This window comes from Falco biarmicus, chromosome 3, assembly GCF_023638135.1.
Source record: "Falco biarmicus isolate bFalBia1 chromosome 3, bFalBia1.pri, whole genome shotgun sequence".
NCBI classification, from domain to species: Eukaryota; Metazoa; Chordata; class Aves; order Falconiformes; family Falconidae; genus Falco; species Falco biarmicus.
The window spans coordinates 62732285-62752632 of record NC_079290.1 but is presented as its reverse complement, the minus strand read 5'-3'; the positions used below and the strand labels follow the sequence as shown (position 1 = coordinate 62752632).

Sequence of the window (20348 nt, the reverse complement as noted above, 5' to 3'; positions counted from 1 at the left end):
ATGACCACGGAAAGAAGACCGAGGTGTTGGGAAAGGTGTAGAGGAATGAAGGCAGTGGGTTGATTAGCATTGATAACATGCAGCTGTGGCCTTGCCTCGAAGGCAGTGGGTTGGTTGACATGGATGATGTGCAGCTGTAGCTGCTTCCTGCTAAGTGGTTAAACAGCCCTGAGGAGTGTGGGAGAGGGGTTGGGTGGAGGAGGAGCAGTGTGGTCTGGCCTGGCCTCTGGAGGAAGGAGGAACAGCAAGGACAATAGAATCTGACCAACGGTATAAAAACCTTGTTGCAGCCTACTAGTTTGTGCTGCAACAGAAAGGTATTGGTGCCTCACAGTAAAGGAGAACCCAGAGTCACTTGAATGTTAAAGTGTTTTTCGGATTCAGTGGGCATAGCTATTACCATGTTGACTTATAGGATATGCACTAGTTATTAGAAAAATCCCAGAATGTTTGTGAGGATTATTTGGCCCCATTATCCTCATTGCCATTTTGATGTACATTTTGAAGACCATTTTGCCAAGCATTAGAATGAACAAAGAGAGGGAGTTAAAGTTGATTGAAGATTTTTGAATTTCAGTGCTTAGAATATTGCTCTTACAGCATGCCTTCTCAATTTTATATGATCAAATTACTTGTTAATGTGCTTAAGGCATGGTCATTAAATGCAGGACCACTATGGGGTTGGGTGTATTTTATGGCTTCATATGTTAGACCATTCCGGTCGCCATTGAACTATGAAATGAAGGCTTTTCTAAGGAATGTGTGAAATTTGACAGACCAACATTTTTCAGTCTTCACCTGTTTAACTTCACACTGAAGGTGTCAAGTTCCGTTGAGCATTTAGGTGGTATCTATGTTCATACTCTCAGGTGACTGAGCAAACTAAAGTTGTTCTAAGATTTTTGTACATTTTTGTTTTGAGTGATTGGATAGTTACTGTAAAAAATTTATGACAAGGCTTGTTTTGATTAAAGTTAATCTAAGGGCTTCATATTTTTCTGCTCAAGTCCTCATGTCGTGTCTGCTTGTAACCTGGAGCATGAGTTGTGGTTTGATCATCTTTCGATTGTGCTGTTGGTGTTACCAGCAGTCAGTGGAGAACTGTGCAGCGTGGTGGTCATCTGAGTTTATCAGTTTTAGCTATGTTGCCTATTTAGTAAAAGGTTATCCCAGTAGTCTGTGAAACTTTCACTGGAATGGTTAGGCTCGTTTTCTTTAAAAGTTGCTTGGTCAAGTGTTGTCCCATGATTATTCACGGATTTTTGGAATTTTTTTTTTTGGTAGGTAGTCTTATGAAATAAATCCTGGAAGAGTATGTTGTGGTTACCGTAGAATAAGCTGGGTTTTAGTTATCATGCAGAAATACGTTCCCTGTGTATAACATACATAAAATTTTATATTGCTGCCTGTCTTGAAGTCCAGCTTTTTTTCTTTAGAAGAATATCAAGTTTCCTGGTAATACTTCAAATAAAATGAGTTGTTCTTTAGAATTGAATTTCTTTCTATCAACATTTGTGAATCTTTAGAAAGCCAAACCTTTTCTCACTATGGTCCTGCATCACTTCACATGATAGCTGTGGTGAATGGCTCAGTGACAGGGGAGTTATTTTAGAAAGGGTGGTACAGATACTCACACAAAGACAGTATTTCAGCTGTACAGCTTGACTGCCAAGCGCCACTTGAAAGAGCCATTCTGTTTAAGAGAGAAAATGTGGGAGGCTTGAAATACTCAAATGGGATTTGGCTCTATGATTAGAAGCTGCAAGTTCAAAGAAGACCAGCCAGTTCCGGTGCACTGAAACGGGACTCTGTGGAGAAAGACGAAGAGACTAGGTATTTTTAAAATGAGCTGAAGTGGTGGAAAATTGTGGGATGGATAAAGCCTTTGTACAGTATGGGGAGGAAGAGAAAAGTAAATCATGACTTAGAGCTGGATGAGATGTACAGCAGCACTTTTAATCTCTCCTTTAGAAATACCTGTTTTCAGATTAGTGTATAAACAAGGTGACACTTGGCCATGTGCTTGAAGCACTACCATGTTTTTTTAGGAGGAGGATGCTAGTGCTTGGTAACAGTGTGGGCTTTGGAAAAAAGAAAAAACAACCAAAAACCAATAAAAAAGACACAGATCACTTTTTTTTTTTCCTATAGATAAGGCCATTTTTGCTGCCTTAAGGTATAAGTGAGACTTTCATCTGGAAAGCTGTTTAAGAATCTTGAGGGGACAGTTATCAGTTACCACTTCAAAGGATCATCTAGATTCACAAGAAACAACATTAATCTTTGCTTTACCTAGTATGTGTCTTTAGCTCATGTCTTCAGTTTTCCTCTTAATTTTCTTTGTAAATTGGTAAGTTATTTTTCTTAGAAATAGAGGAAATTGTTTGAGTGTTATCTTCTTTAAAATTCTATAATTTCTGTATTTCTTACTAAAAACATATCTCCTTCATGATTTTTAAACAAACAGGTCATTTTAGTTGATTAGTGAGTTAACTCACTAGTTGAAAAACTAGGTACGGTAGACCAGTAAGATCTCAGTTGAAAGTACAAAGTGTTTTTTAATGCTTTGCTTCAGACAAATAAGAAAGGCAAATTCCTGTTCTTTATACAATTTAGGCCTCCCCTCCCGCCCCTCCTTTGAAATCTTACTGTGTACTCATTTTCCCAGTATGTTGGATCACCCTCTGTTGTCCTTGTTGAGCTCTTAGCCAAAAGATAAAATATTCCTGGGAGATAACAATGCATTTGAGAGTGACTTGAGTCATGTAAAATCCACAGTTTTCTGTGAAAGTATTGGCAGTCTTGTAGTATCAGGCGTTGAAGGCAAAATGGGAGAGTATTTTTGTTCCTGTGGTAACCATGAATTGGATTATTTTAGTTTCACAGAGGAGTTTTGTTAAGTTGTCTCTCATAAGAAGTTGAAACAGACTGAGCAGATGAAGAACAATATAATTTATTTGAATTTCATAGCTATGTTTTGCTGAAAAAGAAAAATAGCTTCTGTGGAATACATCGGTATTTTAAATCTTCTTGTGTTCTGACTTGGAGGGTTATGTAGATTTCACTCTGTGGAAAATGAGATGAAATGGAGGAAGGATAAAAATAACTGAACCTTTCTAAAATTCCCAAGCTAAGTCAGCAATTAAGTTGTCTTAAAATCACTGTGGCAAGGAGTAGCATGTAACAGCAGGTCTGAAGTGAGTCCATAAAATATGATCCAAATTTTCATCAAAGCTTTTTAGATATATGCATACTCTCCTGCTGTCGTTTCAATACTTGCAGTTGGTTGGTTGCATTAGGAAAGGCGCTGCATGGTTCTAAAACAACTACATTGTTTTGGAATCATTCTTTCTTAGTTACAAAGAATGAGCATGTCCAGCAGAAGTTTTGCTAGACATTCTGCTGTATGGCCTTTTCTGTAAAGCTTCCTGTTCCTCTCAGTAGTGTGGCTGGTATAAAGGAGATGATATTACCACATGGTATTAAACTTGCTCTGAGCAAGTGGAGAGTGTTTAAAAGGCTGAGGTTAATTTTTTTTCAGTTGTATTAATACTAGCAGTCTAGTAATTGCTGTCAGCCTTTAAGCTGCATTAATGGTAGAAAAAGAGTAATAGTTGTGAGGAGGTAGTAAAGCAAACAAAATATAACAGTGGAAGTTTGAGAAGAATTTAAAAAAAAGTTGTATGGTAATAATTGCAAAGGGGAAAACTACCAACTTGGATGAAAAACTACTTCAGGTTGCACTGCTGGTTGTCATTCAACATGAAGCAAGTTATTGGTTTGTTTGTCTAAATGGGAAATTTAAAATAGAAAAAAAGCTGTTGATTTAGATTGGGGAAATGTGTGCTAACTAAACAAAAGTAGAAAACTTGATAGTTGTATTGTTTATTTGTTTTTACTTCTAGAGTGGTGAGTCCAGGATGATCTCTCATTTTCATTATACTACATGGCCAGACTTTGGAGTTCCTGAATCCCCAGCTTCATTCCTGAACTTCCTGTTTAAAGTCAGAGAGTCCGGTTCACTAAGTCCTGAACACGGACCTGCAGTAGTTCACTGCAGTGCGGGGATAGGACGTTCTGGCACGTTTTCATTAGTAGACACTTGTCTTGTTCTGGTAAGTGGTCATTTTCTCCGTCACCCCTTTCCTTCTCCTCCTTCTCCTCACACCCTGTGTCCCTTCCCAATATGGGCTTTTGGGTCAGAAGGCTTTAAAAGCATTTAAGTTAATGACATGCCAGTGAAAACTTTTAATAAATTAAGATGTTATACTCTTTCTTTTTTTCTTTTTTTTTTTTTTTCTTCACACACACCCCCCCCCCTTCACATACTTTGATGGTTTAAAAACACAGCTCTTGAAATACGTTTACAAATTCGTCTTGAAGTGCATTACACATTTTCAAAGGTTTCTGGAAAGTAAATAGTAAGCATTCTTTTCCTTTTATATGAGATGTGCTTAGAAAGTGTTGAGATTTTTAGTATAAGCTTAAAGTTAGGCTTGGGTATATATATTAAGACAACTGAATACGTAAGTAGTTTTCTCTAAAAATGGAGTATCTTGCAGGTCTGACAGGCCTCTTTTTCTAAGGTGGCAGAAGATTAGTATGTGAACTAGGATGAGAACTCAGACATGTCCCTGGATCTCCTGCAGTGTATAATGGAGGATGAGATGCACAATTTCCCTAGATGTGCAGCTCTGTGGGAGGTGGGACTTGGTAGCCAGTTGCAGTACCACATGAACGAGCAGATTTTTTGCTTACTCGGGGAACTGCATCATCTGTAGTTGGTGGTGACTTGGGTGAACTGTAGTGTTAAAATTTAAAATCTTGTTGGATTTTGAAGTTCAGACATGGGCTTTTTCTCTTTGGCTGTGCTTGGTAATAGAAGTACAGTGCAGGGTTAGTTGAAACATTTCATTTAAATTGTAAGACAGTTGTCATCTTGTTTAGTTAGGTCCTCTCAACTTATTTTTAATTTTTTCTTCAGTTCTTTTTCTTCTGCATTTTGAAAAGTGTGGGTGTATATTTTGATGCAAGTGTACTTTAGCATTAGACAAATTAAAGTGAACACTGCATGTGTAGATAACGTGGTTAAAAATGCCTTGTGGCTGCAGTGTGGGGATGTGTGTTCATTGCTTGGCTTACAGATTCTGCTTTAAATAAGGGGATTTCTGCCATGCTCAGTCATTCCAAATTGCCGTTCCGTTCAGGAGCAGCAGGAAATACTGATTTATGGTTCTGATTCTTACAGTCCTATTTCAAAGTACAAATACATGCCTGAATAAAATCAAGCAGATCTAAACTCGATTTTAAAACTTGATGTTAGGGTACTGTTCTGTTTGGTTAATACATGATCATTGGTTTGTTCATAATAAGCTTTCCTTAGCTTATTTGCTATTTCCTGTAAAAACAATTTAGAAATAATTTGAGAAGTTAATTTTGTATATAACTAATAGAAATGTAATATGAAGAAATTGATTTTTAGATAAAAAATTATGACTTGATTTTGTAATTATTTTTTATGTTATCTCTATCAATAGCAATGACACTTTTGATGTAACTTTCTTTACAGATGGAAAAAAAAGACCCATTTTCTGTAGATATTAAGAAGGTATTGCTAGATATGAGAAAATATCGAATGGGACTTATTCAGACCCCTGATCAACTAAGATTTTCATATATGGCTGTAATAGAAGGAGCAAAATTTATAATGGGAGATTCAACTATACAGGTAAATGTTTAGCTCTGTGTATTTAAACATAAACAGTAGACTGATAAGAGTAGTTAAAAAGGGGCTCCGAGCTACTCTGAAACATGTAACTTTGTGGGGTTTAAATAATTTGCCTTTTTCAGTCGATGCCTAGAAGGTATTAGAGGGTATCTGATCAGCACCTTCTATCAGCTGAACTTCTAATCCTATGTATTTGTCCTCTTTTAGATAAAACATAAAAATAACTTGTCTGTACAAATGTTTAAAACAAGGGGTTAAATCACTGTTTTCGGTACTGAAAAGCAAAAGTAATGCCCAGCATCAGTTTGAAAAGGTAGCAATGATCTTTTTAGGATTTCTTGATCTTAGCTATATATTTTCCTGACAATGAAGTTGCCTCATGCTACAGATCACATTTATTAGTAAAGTTGCCTTTTTTTTCTTCATATCCTTTAAAATTTGTGTTACAGTTAGTAGAATCTAGCCAAATATAAGGCGTTTTTGGGGCAAACAAATTACCAAATCTCACTTTTTGATCAGTGTGGCTTGCAGATGTAAGAGTAGCTGCAGCTATTTTAAATGGCTGGGGCTAGGTGCAAGGGGAGGACTGGGAGGAGAGGCTGTGAAACACACTTAATTCTTCTTTCATATGCTAGGGCTTTTTTATTTTGTTGTTTTCTTAAAATCATGAATGAAGCAGATAAGCTAAAACACATTTCCTTTCTTCGAAAGTTCTGGTAGTTGTTCAGTTCTTCTCTTTCACAAATGTTTCTTGACTAGCTATGTAAATAAATAATTTTGCACAACTACTAATGAACACCTAGGTAGTGTGCTGCTACTCTGACACCTGTGCTGTATGCCTAGAAGACTGTATGATTTGTCCTAACACTAACAGCAATTTAGCCTCTTTATTTTCTGGAAGCTGTTTCTGGTGGTATGAAGGTGTTCTCTAATAATTTTTCTGCTTTCTTTTTTAAAAAGTCACGCTCCAGGCTCTGAGCAGCTCTGGTTCTCACACTCGCCCATCTAGAACACCCATCACAGAATTTCTTGTTTCTGGATACAAGGGAGTATTGTCAGCTCAGAGTACTGCTTGTCAAGTTCAAGTGTGTTATTTCTTCATACTAAGCGGATGCTTAAGAAGACTCACTTTTCATTTGCGCTTTTTTTTTTCCTTTCTTTTGTTATGATTGTTCAGATGATCTTTCTTAAACCAGTGTTTTCTGTAGTGCAGGCAGCTGTCCTAGTGCTTTTTTCCTTGGGCCACAGTGTCATGTGCAGAAAATCAACTGGCAATACTTCAGCAGGAGTATTTCTCCCTTCAGAGTCAGCTAGCTCTTTTTTTAGCAGTGATGGGATTTCTGGCTGTGGCTGAAAGACGGGTCATACAGTTGCCTAGGCTGCCCTGAACCCTGCAGAGGCGTGTGGTTGGTGTGGCGCTGTGTGGTGCTGTAGCTGAAACAATTGCTTGCTTCCTTGTTGTACTGCAGCGCTGCACTATTTTAAGTGGGTGAGGTGGTACAAGATTGAAGTTTTCACTGCTGTAAAATTACCTCATAATAAAGGTAATTTTGCTTCAACAGCATAGTAGAATAACTTGCCATCATTCTCAGAATAATCTGTTGAAATGAGTGGTCTCCAGTAAACAAATCTGTGGCTTTGAAAGGACAAAGAAAGCTGAATTCCTTAGATCCATAGATCTGTTTTGCAGATAGAGAGCAAGAATATTAGTCTTGTACCAAAACTTGGGAATCCAAAAACTGTGGCTGACATTCACCTGATTCTGTCAACTGAACATCTTAACATGCATTTCTGTTATCTCCGTTCGTTCCAAAAGGTGATACAGGCTCTATGTCTTAGCTTGCCTACACAGGCATTTTGGTTATAATTTTAAGGACTGTTGCATTTCTCAAATCAAACTTCACTTCTTTGTTTCTTCCAGATACAGTTTCACAAGACACAGTTAGTACTTCAGGTCCTGAGATATCCTCCTTGCCTGTCCTGCTCCAAGTTGTACATTATTTTATCAGTCCTGCCATTCAAGTACTCTTGCCATGGATTGTTTAAACTTAAAATTACCAGTCATTTGAACTATTGTTATGACATGTTTAGAATTCTTGGTGGGAAATTCCTTCTCTTTGACAAGAGTAGTAAAATTGTCTCAGATTTCAGTTCTTCCTGAGTGGTTTTCATGCCAGATGTATTTAGTACAGCCAGTACAGTATTTAGCCAGCAAGTCTCTTATGGACGCAACCGTGTCTTCCAGAGCCCTTTTTCCATGACAGTGAGAGGGAGCTGCAAAGTGGTTTTCCATTTTTTAGTGGCTCTTTCTCTTTTGGGTTTTTTGTTTAAGACAAAACAATGAAAATACCTGATAGTGAAGTATCTTGTATGTGAAGACTCCCTTTGTGAATTTCTGATCAATACTGGAAGCTCCTCTGCAGTGGAGTGGGTTCATTGTTAAAGCTCATTCTGCCAGCAGTTCATTTATAAGTAATTGGGTTTTTTTGACATCACTCTCTGAGTCTGATATTTAGTTTAGACCAGTAGTCTTTGAATTCATTCCACAGATGAGAATCTAACACTCATTTTGTGAAGTCAATTTTCAGTTCATCTTTCTTATCGTAGATGTTTAAAAGTAACTGATGTTTTTCCCCCAGGGTATTCTATATCTTTATATACTGGCTGATGTGTGTGAGAAAAGAACTGATTGTGCTTTAGGAGTGATTCTTCTGCTTCCTGTTACCTTTGTAGGGGTTTTTTTGCATGAAATTTTGTTGCAAGAAATCCTGCAGACTGTTCATCATTAGGATGGAGATCTAGCAAACCAGTTTTACTTCTGATCTTCTTTTATGTTTTTTTACTTCCATCTCATTTCAGATTACTTCTTACAGCAAGATGAATATCGGTTTTATGATGCAGTAGGTCTCTGGGCTGATGGGTAACTGTCCTAATGGTGAACAGTCTGAAGGATTTCAGCACTAGGTGAAGTAGCAGGCCGCAACTTCGGCATAAATAACCCTAGATTTTTTTTCATTGGCATTGAAAATTTTTCCAGTTCTCTTTTTTTAAAGGCAGTTCTTGCACACAAGGTCCTGCTGTGTTTTGGAGCCATGAAAGGTAACAGTACAGCGTGGGCATGTAGAGAGTAGAGGAGGGAGATAGAAAGTGAAAGACTATGCAAAACAGGTTGCTTCCTCATTGTGGAGCTACTGTGGACAGTACAAACCCCAAAGTTGGTGGCCTCAGACCTTCATGGTAGCATCGTGTATGGAAGTACAGAAAGGGATCATTGTTGGAGAAGGTGCATCTTCATCTAACCTTACTACTTCATCTAGTTTTTGTTGGGTTTGGGTTTTTTTTTGTTCTTGATCTGGTAGTTCCTTTAATCTACTTTTGTGACTCCTCTGTTAGAAGACACCTTGGGCCCAGGGCCTTCAGTGTTAGGGGAATATTTGAAATACGTTCTCCTTGTTCACAGAAACGGTGGAAGGAGCTCTCTAAGGAGGACCAAGCGCCGAGTTCTGAGCAGTCTCCTCCACACCCAACTAAAATAACCACAGAGAAGTACAATGGGAACAGCATAAGCCTGGAGAACAAAGATCAAATGGAGAAAATAAATACTGACCTGTCCACTAAAGTTCAGGATATCGCAGATGGAAACATCGAAAGGTAGGCAAGATGAAGAAACCATTCAGGAGGCAGGTACTCTCTTGAAAGGCTGAATTACTGTATGCTTTTCTTAGGAAAAGAAAAATTCAAGATCTTCCTTCAGTAGAGGGAAAGGGCAGGTGGTATTTGACTGTCTTAATTATTTAAAAAATACAACTGCAGTAATTCCTTGTGATAAAGTTGTTTGATTGTTTAAAGTGTCAAGAAAAGAAAAACAAATGTCTCTGAGGCAGCCAAATCTCACACTTGAAAGCATTTTCCTACAGACTGTGAACTCTACTGTGCAGTGTGAATTAGATCCTAAAAGTGCCTAAGATAATTTGATACTGATTTTTAAATACAGTGCTAACTTCTCCTCAGAAAAATATGATACCTCAGAAACACAACGTTCTTGTCGCCACTTTCTGTATGGTGATTGAAATTTTGTCGTTGAAGCCGTATGTTACCCTCTACTTCTGTTAAATCTGCTACTCTGAATATATTTCTGTGGTTTAGCTGTGTCACGTGAATTTGCCTTTCTCTGTCAAGTTTCTCTGCCTCTTGAGTTCCTAATGCCTCCGCTGTGAGCTGCTGTGTTGGGAATGGCCATCGGAATTGCTTGAGGCGCTGTGTCACTTGGGCCTGCCCACATGGAGGTGGCCAAACACGGACCCTTGGCCAGAGACCCAGGAACCGGGCTGGGTTGTGCTGAGCCATGCAGCGCACAGGAGGCGGCAGTGCCTGGCCCAAAGGGCTGCAGATGAGAAGCAGCAGTTTGATGCAGATAGACCGGAATTCTGAAATAACAGATGGCTTACTGAATGCCCTGATGGGCAGTTTTTGTGTCAGTTACGTGAATTACAAGGCAGCTGTGATAGCATAACAACGCACCACTGATTTTTAGCCCGTGTCCTTCATCAAGATTTGGCTTACAGCCTGAGTACTGTTAAACCTGCATGCAGACATGAGTAGGTTAGGATCCATACATTAGTGAGGCTAGTGTGAACTCTGCAATGGAGGCACACGCTTAAGTAGTATGAACATTTGCACAAAGTACGTGACGTTGCACGTAGAAGCAGCCTCCATGCAAAAAAATCTCAGCCACCAAATGAGGCACTGACAGGTTGAAAGACTAAGCCCAGATAATTAATTAAGCTAATTCTGTTTCTTCTTGAACACGTAGGTCAAGCACCACTTAGATCTTTACGTAAGTCATTTACTTCATGGGGCTTCACTGACCTGAAACTGTCCGCATCAAGGTTGTTAAAACAGGATAAAGATTGCTTGGTTTAGGTTTTATATACTACTGCTGTAAGCTACTGTTGGATTAACTACCGAGGGAGTGTGTTGGGAAGAGGTTTGTTTTTAATGGTTTAATAGCCTTTTTTCCTCTTCTACAATTTAAGGTTTACTTTCTTTTTTCTTTAAGTACCGTCCGAAAACGACTGCGAGAGGATAGGAAAGCTAACACAGCGCAGAAGCTGCAGCAGATGAAGCAGAAGCTAAATGAGACTGAAAGAAAAAGAAAAAGGTGGTTATATTGGAAACCTATTCTCACTAAGATTGGGTTTGGTACGCTGATATTAGTTGGTGCTTATTCTTGCTGGAAAATGTATTTTCAAGAACATTCCTTGTAAGTAAACAGTAAGCCTGGCTGCTCCAGCAGCTAGTTTTGCTGCGGTTAAATGACTAGGGGTATGACTTTAAGCAGTAAATTCCTTACACCTGGAATGGGTACAGACCATTACGTAAAATAGGGAAGTGATGTAAACTTGATCACACGTCAACGTCTCAGGACTTTCCACTGCAGGTACTTACAAAAATGAACTGCTGCCCCCAACAAAATTGATGTTTTTTGTTTATATGAGCAGGTACAAACTTGCTGCAATTGTTTATACACTTTTTAAAATGGTGTTCTACCAGATCTTAAGCAAACCCTGGAACCACAGAGGTTTAGCTACTGAAGGCTGTCTGGATTTAAATTTTCATGCCTGACATAAGCAATAAACAGTGTTGTATTAATTACATTATTAATGCAAAGAAGTTATCCTTAACTGTGTGTAATGTGTAATGTACTAGTGACATGAACATAAACATTTTATATTCTTATGACCTAGGATAAATATATTTTATAATGGCATATTTAATCTTTTTGTAGTTCACTGTACTTTTAAAAGCTCAGTTTGTACAAATTTCTGACCAAAAAGAATTTGATTTTGAAACAAAATGTAATTATAATTTGTGCATGAAAATAATAGTGCAACCATTCCCCATATTTTGACTCTCCAATTTATGATATGAGCAGCTAGGGGTCTGATGAAGCACTTAACAATTTCTACTCTGTTAATTTGCATTCCTTATTTATTTTTTTATAGTTTTCATTATTTAAGTGAGGCTTAGAAATTTGATATTTTTTTTAAGGCTTTTGAGAATTTAGCCCCCGGTGAAAAGCATACTGTTAAGTTGGTTAATGTATTCAGACTTCAGCTACTGTTTGGAGGCCAGCATTGTTAAAGTTCTGACATTCCATTAAATGTAAAACATAATGTTTTGTGTGTCTATAGATTTTAATTGCTAGAAAGAGTAAAACTAATTCATCAGTAGTAGGTGTAGAAAGCACATCAAAGGAAACTATAGTTGGACTTCCAAGGGTGGTTTTGATGGAAAACAGATGTTGGTAGTGTTCTCCCGTACCCAGTATGTTCAGCTGTATCAGCCCCTTCTGTAACTTCACAAAGTCTAGAACTGCTTTTCAGGTTCCCCAGCACTGATTAGAGGCATGACAGTAAAGCACTTGACGACTTAAAATTTTGGGAGTATCTGTGCTACAGTCACTTCAAAATTGTTGAGTGCTCCCTTCCCGTTCGTTGGGCTGTGACACCTTCTGAACAGTAATTGAACACAAATCACTTTCTGTCCTTTAAATTCTCTTTGAACGCAAGATTGTATATGGCTGTGTGTAGCTTGCTGTCATTCAAGGTGAGACCTAATAATTTGTAGCATTGTACTGCACTTTGAAACCTGGATTTTATTTATTCAAGCGCGTTGGCCTTGTGGGGCAACTTTAGAGAAGTTGTGTTTTCTGCCTCCGTTTTCCTAGCTTGGTTATTTTCTCTTGGGTATTTTGAGGGGTTTCTTCTTCCCCCCTCTTTTCTTTTTTTATTTTCTTTTTTTCTTTCTCCTTCTGTAAAGAGCTTCTTGGATTTACTGCTGAAAAATACTGAAAGAGCTAGATAATTACTTTGCTTCTTATCCAAAGGAATTGACTTGAAAAGTTTCCAATAAGTTCAAGCTTAGTAGTAACGTACCAGGCATGGGGCCCAAATAGTGTGATGTTTACTACGCAAAGCTAAGCTGAGTTTACTCTTTGAAACTCTCATTTTGCAATAGCTAATACTGTTTTGGACTACACTGTTTATATAGGAAACAACTGTTTAAGGGTCCAGATAAGGAGAACAAGTGTACTTTCATACGGTTCCGAATTTGGGAAATTGTGCGTCAGTAAAGCAAGACAGTTTGTTCTGTGGCATTACTGAGCAACTGTGCAGCTCCAGTAGCAGAATGACTTACTGACTGCTCTGACAGTATAGACAGGCACTTAACATATTTTAAGACATTTCAGAATTTTTACAACCACAGTGACTATTTTGGTCAACAAGAGACTTGGCAAAAGATTTTTTTTTTTCTTTAATTTGAGAAGACAGGTTTTCCAGAGCAGCTATAACTGATAGTAGGTGTAAATGTATGTGCCTTATAAAAGATATTTTGGTTATGGAAAACACATGGAATGTAATAAATGCTTTTGTAACAAAAATATTCCAGATTTTATTCTAAATACTTGAAAGCAGCAAGGGAAAATGCACAGGCAAAACCTGTAGTGACATCACAGTCATTTATTGCCTTTCTGCTGGCATGAGAGGGGGTTTCCTGGGCCACCAGTATCCTGCAGGCACTGAGCTCTCACTGTGGCTTGTCAAGTTGTTGCTTGAATTTTTTTTCCTGATTCCATCTTCTAAATTCTGGCTTTTTTTTTGTTTTCTTGATCCTGAGCAGGCCTTCCTCCTTTCTGGGTGGGGCAGGGCCGGAGGGGGCCATCTTATATCACCTCACACTGTTACTGTCTTTATATGCAATAAAGCAGGACTTGCACATTCAAAAATTGATCTATAAACGTGTATTTGGTTCCATGATTGTAGGTATCTTGAGAGTCTTAACTGTTAAAAGTTAAGGACCGTGAACCGATAAGAGTCTTGGACAAAACTATTTTGTATGGTGAATTGTTCATGACAGTATGAGAGCTGGAAGGGAAATAAAACATTAGACCTTTTAGTACATTCCAGAAGATAATTTGGATACAACTCTTGTCTCTGGTCCATCAGCAGTCCTTGAAAAGCCAAAATCTGGAGGAGGCTTGTTCTTTTTACTGCGAGCTGAGCCCTTGTCATACTCCGTTGTTCTGTGGGATTTTAAACTTGCAGCAGTTTTGCACAACTTTGATGTTAAATAGGAACAGATACAGACCAAAATGAAGAACTGATCCCAGTTCCTCTATTGCAGGAAATGCTTCAGAGTAAAAATGAAGGGCGTGCCTTCTGGCCCCTTTCCTGCCTTCCCCCACCCCAGTTTCTGGCAGGCTGCTGGCTGGTCCTGTGCTACTTCTAAAATGCTGTTGCACGTGGTGCGACGTTACTGCATTGGGTTTTCCCCTCTGTTCTGGAAGTACGTCAGGCAGAATACTTGACACATAGCGGGCTGCTTTGCATTTGATGAAATGATGTTTGACTCTCAGATGAACACTTGTCTACGAGTGATGCATATTTTTATTAAAAAAAAAAAAAATTAGCAAACATTCGGACCCTTATGGCAAGGGGGTTGTAAATTTGGAATGAATCTCTTAGGTTTTCTGGTTTTGTTCTTGGTGCAGGGACAGTCCACTTAGAGTGATGGTACATCTGTATTTTCCTTGAAATGTATTAAGTAAAATAATTCAGTGTGAAATAGCAATTAAAAAAAAATAATTATGGAAGTAAGATGTTGCAAGTGAAACAGCTTATTCTGTTGAACCTTGAGTAAAATGGTTTACCGACATCAGTTTATATATGCCACTGAAAAGGGAAGAGGTGTAAATGTGTATGCATGTATGTGTGATTGGATTGTGCAGGTAATTACAAAGCCTGGCTAGCTTTAAAGTTCAGTGAATGTTAACCAAATCAATTAGTTTGCTGCTTGGCATTATAGTTAAACCTGAAACACTTGAGGACTGCACAATTAACGATGACAGAAGAGGAAGTCTTCTGCATGGCCCAAGTGGCCTAAGTCAGAGGACGAAACGTGCAAAGCTGACGTAACACACAGTAGTCTTCCTGGGCTTTTTTGTTTTCCCCAAAAGTTTTAGGTCAGTCTTTCATTTTTATGTACGAAAAATAAATGTGTTCAAAATTGTATCTCTGTCTGAGTCTTTATTTAAATTGGAAGGATAAATACGTGGAAGAAATTATCTTAATGTCTCTCAACTTAGCAAAGCTGCTGCTTTATGAATCAGCGTAGCGCTTGCAGAACTTAGAAGCATTTTACTTGTACTAGATTGTATATTTGGTGCTGTAAAGACCAAGGTTTTTTTCTGTGTTCCTCGGAGTAGAGCCTTACTTTCCCTAAGAACAAAGTGTCCAGTGTTGGGATGTCTTCCTCACTAGAAGAAACCTTTGCCTGGAAACTTGATTTCCATGCGCTGTGCCAGGATTGGCCTACAAAGCCATGAGAAGCCATGTTAGTGTTTCGAGGTGCAGCCTTCTGTAGTCCCACTAAGGCCCCAGAAGACTTCTGCAGTGCTTGTGCTTAAGTGAGTGCTTTGCTGGACCGAGACCTATACTTGAAGCTCTCCAGCAAGCGTGTGCCTTGTACCGTAATATGGAAGTTCTGAAATTCTGAAAATCAACAGCTTTCCAGGAGTGCTCGCTACAGGCAAGCAATAGTCAGTAGTTGCTCCAGGGAATGCATGAGAAGCTGTCTGGTGTTCATAGGCCGTTGCAAACCCACTGTGTTCTTACTACTATTTTTTTTTCTTTTTTTTTTTTTTTTTTTTCCCCCGTACTGTGTACTGAATCGGTGACTTTCTTTTGCGTTGTATGTCGCAGGCCGAGACTGACTGACACCTAAGCCTTCGAGACTTGTGAATGTTCTGCAGCTATAAACTGCAAATTATTGACATGCAAAGCAAGACATGAACCCCTCTTCGGGAACAAACAGTGAGGTCTGTTAAGTACCAAGAAGACCTCAGTTATCTGTTTACAGCGTAAACTGCGCCGAGGGGATGAAGACCACCAGCAGCGTGCTACTTTGCAAAACAAAATAATTTGCTGTCTTGTGTTTTTATAATGCCTGTATTAATGTAGAAAGATGTAAAAGAAATAAATTAGGAAATATTTTGTTTTGTACTGCCATTCTTACTGTATTTTTATACTTCTTGGCAGCATTAAATATTTTTTTAAATGGACGGTATGCTGTTGTGTGCACATTATGTTAGGGAGAAACTGTTAAGAGCTTGTTTTGCAGAAAGAGAAATGTTTTGCCTTAAGGTTTCCTGTTACCCTGTCTTAACTGGAAAATGGCAAAATGGTTAGAATGTGCTTTATGCAAATATTTTCATTAATGCAAAGTATTGTAGTTTGAGCTAGGAGGAACTCTTGCACATTTCTTTCGTGATACACCACTAGGAATATTATTTTATTAATCTGACCAGTTGGTTTGTTAATCCTTCTTATGCTATAAATACCACAAAACGTTCGGAGTAGTTCTGTGAAGGGAGAGTGTTTTGTTGGTGATGCTGTGAAGGGTGGAAAGATGGGGAAAGCTGACCTCTGCCTACCCAGGTTCGTGTATCACTGAAGGGTGATACACTGAAATCAATGGTGTCTTTAATTAAATGGGGTTTGGATTGTGCCATCACTGTGGTGTATGTGTGATACGTTACTTCACACCGCCTGTCAGTGTGCTGCTGGGCTCGGTCTGGGTTTCCAGCTCTGTACCTGCTGTAACAGGAGCCGATCTAAATTCTGCATTTGCTGGCCGTCTCTGAGGGGCTCAGATAAACAGTAATTCACCAAAAAAAAATCTTTAATATGACTGTCTAAACCAGCATGTGGTGGGGTTTTATATGTAATTTGTACTTTGCATATTTTTGTAACGGGTTTTTGTACGAATAATGGTTACTGAAAGTAAAGCGTGGAAGAGGGGGGAGACTAGGCCAATAGGGCTTTTTTTTTGCTAAAATAAGCAGCAGCCTGAACTGAAAGCAGCTACGTTGCGCTGTGTTTAACTTGAAGGTGAAGCTGAATCAGGGGAGTCCTTAACGCCATTACTTGAGCTGAAGATATGCTTGACACCGTCTTGAAGTAGTCTAAATCACCAGAGTGGTTTGTTGAGGTATTTCAGCTTCTTCAGAAGATTAATATTGTTCCTAGCCTATGTTGGAGGAGAAAACATGACAACTTGATTCAGCTTTCATTTTCAGGTGCAGCTGTGAGACAAGAGTGTTTATAATGAGAGACTGAGGTCTGCCAAAACCACTGCAATAAACCCTGTTGTTGAATACATGTTTATACCACTTGATACATCTTTGGATATGGCTTTCAGCCAGTCATGCCTTCTACCTTCAGCTGTGATTTATGTTTTTGTTATTTTTGTCCTCTGTGAATTGTAATCAAGCATAAGGTGTATGACTCCTGGGAACATGCATGTGCTTCATCATTTTACCAGCTGCTATCACAGATAAATACCAAATACGCAACTGATTTGCTTTATCTTGTGGGGCCTTGTACTTTGGCCCTTGTCGCACAGTAGCCTCTTCTAAAATCACAATGCTGATGGCTTTTGGTTTCTAAAGGGCTTGTATCTACTGAGCTGCCGGACTATTTGATGTCAGGCTGCCTAGATGAATAGGCAAAGGAGGTAAAGGTACAGTAGTTCTGAAAACCGAGCTTTGTCAGGTTTTCTTGAGGGCTCCCCTGTGACAGCAGAAGGCTTGGCTTACTGGCTCAGGGAATTCCGACGTGCGTTTGTTATTTCTACGCCGGACCACGATTCTTGACTATTACTGGGAAGATGTATTTTAAATGGTGAGGGGAGAGGCTACTTTCTGAGAGAAAAAGGACAACTGGGTGTCTAATTGCAGCCTTAAAGAAATGGGACTAGAAGAATGATGGACTTGCAGAATTTCAAACGGAAAAGCTGTGATTTACTGGCTTCTGTGGTTTGGGGTTTTTCCATCTTCAAGAAAACTGGTGCAGAGGGTACTTGATTTTGGTTTTACTAGCCATCATAAGAGGGCAAAACCACCGCACTGTTCAGGATTTTGGTGTGCAAAGGGCGGTGGCAAAGGTGGGTGCAGCAGTTGGATTCATGTGTCCTGGGGCAGCTGGAGAAGCTGGGAGCGGCTTGCACCGGTCTCTTGGGGCCACAGAGAGCGAGGACAGCTGCCGCCGCCTGGGGAGCTGCCTCCTTGTCCCAGTAAGGACCGATATGTCTGGAAGAGTGAAAATCAGTACCTTTTCCACAGGGAACAGTGAAAGCCTTGAGGGTTTGCTCTTTTAGGAAGCACTCAACAGTACCGAGTGCTCCCCTTTTTCCTTCTCCTTGAGGTTCTACTCATCAGTGCCTCTTGAGGTACTTGGCATCTATGGCTCACTTAAGAAAAACATGGTGAGGCAAATGACTGCACCTTCATTGCTTTTGTCCAGGCCTTCCATGCCTCCATAATTCATTTGAAAGAAGGGTAAGGAAGCTGGTGAAGGGTCTGAACCACAGATCTTACAAGGAGCAGCTGAGGGAGCCTGGGCTTATTTCATCTGGAGAGGAAGAGACTCAGGGGGCGACCTTACTGCTCTCTACAACTACCTGAAAGTTGGTAGGCAGGTGGGGGTAGGTCTCTTCTCCCAGATAATATGTGACAGAACAAGAGGAAAACCAAGGGAGGATACTGGCTGGTTGGATAACAGGAAGACATTCTTCACTGAAAGGGTGGCCAAGCCTTGGACCAGGCTGCCCAGGGAGGTGGTGGAATCGCCGTCCCTGGAGGTGTTTAAAAAAACCCATAGCTGCAGTGCTTAGGGACATGTTTAGTGATGGACTTGGCTGTCCTGGGTTAACAGTTTGACTTGATCTTAAAGGTCTTTTCCGACCTTTAACATTCTATTTGTCCTCTTGCTATATATTGTATACACCCTGTAGTAACTTAAGAGCTACAAGGAATCCTTTAGTGCTTAACAACACTCAACGCTGTCTTTTTTCCTCCTCTACTCCACTGCATGTCTTACTGGTCACAAGTATGAAAGTATAAGGGGATTATCATCCTCAGCAAGTCTTTGAAGCCAGCCATTCTAGTTGACACCTACTTTAATAGAGATTAAAAGTTCAGAAGCAACATACTGGAACACAGGTAGCTAAATATGCATACCCAACAGGTAGGGAGTTAGGGGTGGCGCGGAAGAGGGAAGGGAAAAAAACAAAGCCCAAGAAAGTTTTCACCTGTCCAGCATGGAGCCCATCTTCCGCCTCGCTCACACCAGTGCCTGACTCTGGTACTTGGAGAGAGCTCCTACAGTGCCGGACAACAGCTGCCCCAGCAAAAGCATCGCCGTTGCCTCAGGTGGCTGCACGGTGGGCAATTACAGACCAGTTAGTGTCTGCGAAGAAGCTTCTGTCCCACAGCAGTTGGCCTGTGCCTCCCACCATGAGCGCTGGAGTAAAGGGAAAAGCAAACGCGCTCATTTCTCCCTTTTGCCTCACAGCAGTTTATGCACTCATCTCAGTTTCAAATACAGCTAGTTTTTCTAACTTGTTTTAGGTGTATCAGACTTGCCTTGTGTTACGCACAGCCTTTGTGTTCCCTAACTGCATCGGCATGTTGACTCACCAGCTTATTAGTCTGGATGCCTGTGGAAATTCCTAAAACCACATTTTGGTTAATTCTCACTTTCCAACCCCGGAACTGCACCATCTCACATCCATGATTTGCCATCACCTTCTAGTAGTTTCTTCACCGTTGTCTCCCTCTCTGTTACGGCGTTTGAACTCACTGCTGTTGAAGCATCTTACCGTTTCCTGAGTTTGGAACAGTACAGGCTTCTCTCCCCCTTGACTCAGGTACCTGAGTATACCTTGCCCAGACTCCTTTCCCTGTCCTTCTCTGTTAGCAGCACAAACTGCATCAGCATTGACGCAAAGGGGGGCCCAAAAGGGATTGCCACCACTTCTGAAAGCTCATTGCTGCTTCCCATAGTTTTCTTGTACTTACCATTCTGCTGTGTTAAGCTTCTGATTAAAAAAAATAAGCTGTAGCTTTTCTTTTCTTGCTTATAGTACTTGATGAACAGCCTCAGTCTATTTTTATGTCTTTATAACATGTTTCTACCTTACCACTTGCTCTATTAATCAGTTCTTAAAGTCCAAGAAACTCTTTGCAATTGTGCCGTTTTGAAAATGTCTCCCAATTGTGGCAAAGACAATGCTTGAAAGCAGCAATCTGGCCTCTGTGGTGAGGGTTTCAGGTTAAGAGCTTAATAGTTGTAGTTGCAACATCAGAAGATACCACAATTCAGATGCTGACTTCTACTTTTTAAATAATGAGCAGTACGGTAGGGAATCTTAACCACTTTTTGTGCCATAAGGCTTACTATTTTTCACAATATGGTAAAAAAATAGTTTGTTGTCTGTCTGGAATGGTCAAGGCTTCATCTTTACTATCACTAAGTAGCTTATAAGCCAAGAATTAGAGCAGACTTTTCTGCAGTATAGTGATCCACTGTGTACTGCTCCTTTCTGATTGGAAGAGCGAGCTATGGAATCATTTTTACAACCATCAATCTCTGACAACAGTAAGCTGAGGTATCTTGCTGGTTAAAACTACCAGTCCAACAACCACAGGTAACATTGTCATACATGCAAGCTCCTAGCTGGAGGACAGAGTAGTTTAACTCTTGTTCTGAGGATCTGT

The 20348-nt window shown here is 39.7% G+C and overlaps 1 protein-coding gene across 2 annotated transcripts in view; it reads left to right on the top strand.

Annotated features, from left to right (window-relative positions):
- Positions 1 to 15851, top strand: part of PTPN2 (protein tyrosine phosphatase non-receptor type 2) — a 32536-nt gene extending 16685 nt beyond the window's left edge. The window contains exons 6-10 of one of the 2 annotated variants that reach the window (XM_056330711.1): positions 3906 to 4115; positions 5570 to 5728; positions 9189 to 9379; positions 10788 to 10889; positions 15493 to 15851. In XM_056330711.1, coding sequence (XP_056186686.1) covers positions 3906 to 4115; positions 5570 to 5728; positions 9189 to 9379; positions 10788 to 10889; positions 15493 to 15514 — 684 coding nt within the window. In that variant the 3' untranslated portion in view covers positions 15515 to 15851. Of the gene's footprint in view, positions 1 to 3905; positions 4116 to 5569; positions 5729 to 9188; positions 9380 to 10787; positions 14803 to 15492 lie in introns of those variants that run through there. The other variant, XM_056330710.1, reaches the window with a different exon arrangement.
- The last annotated feature ends 4497 nt before the right edge of the window (positions 15852 to 20348 follow it).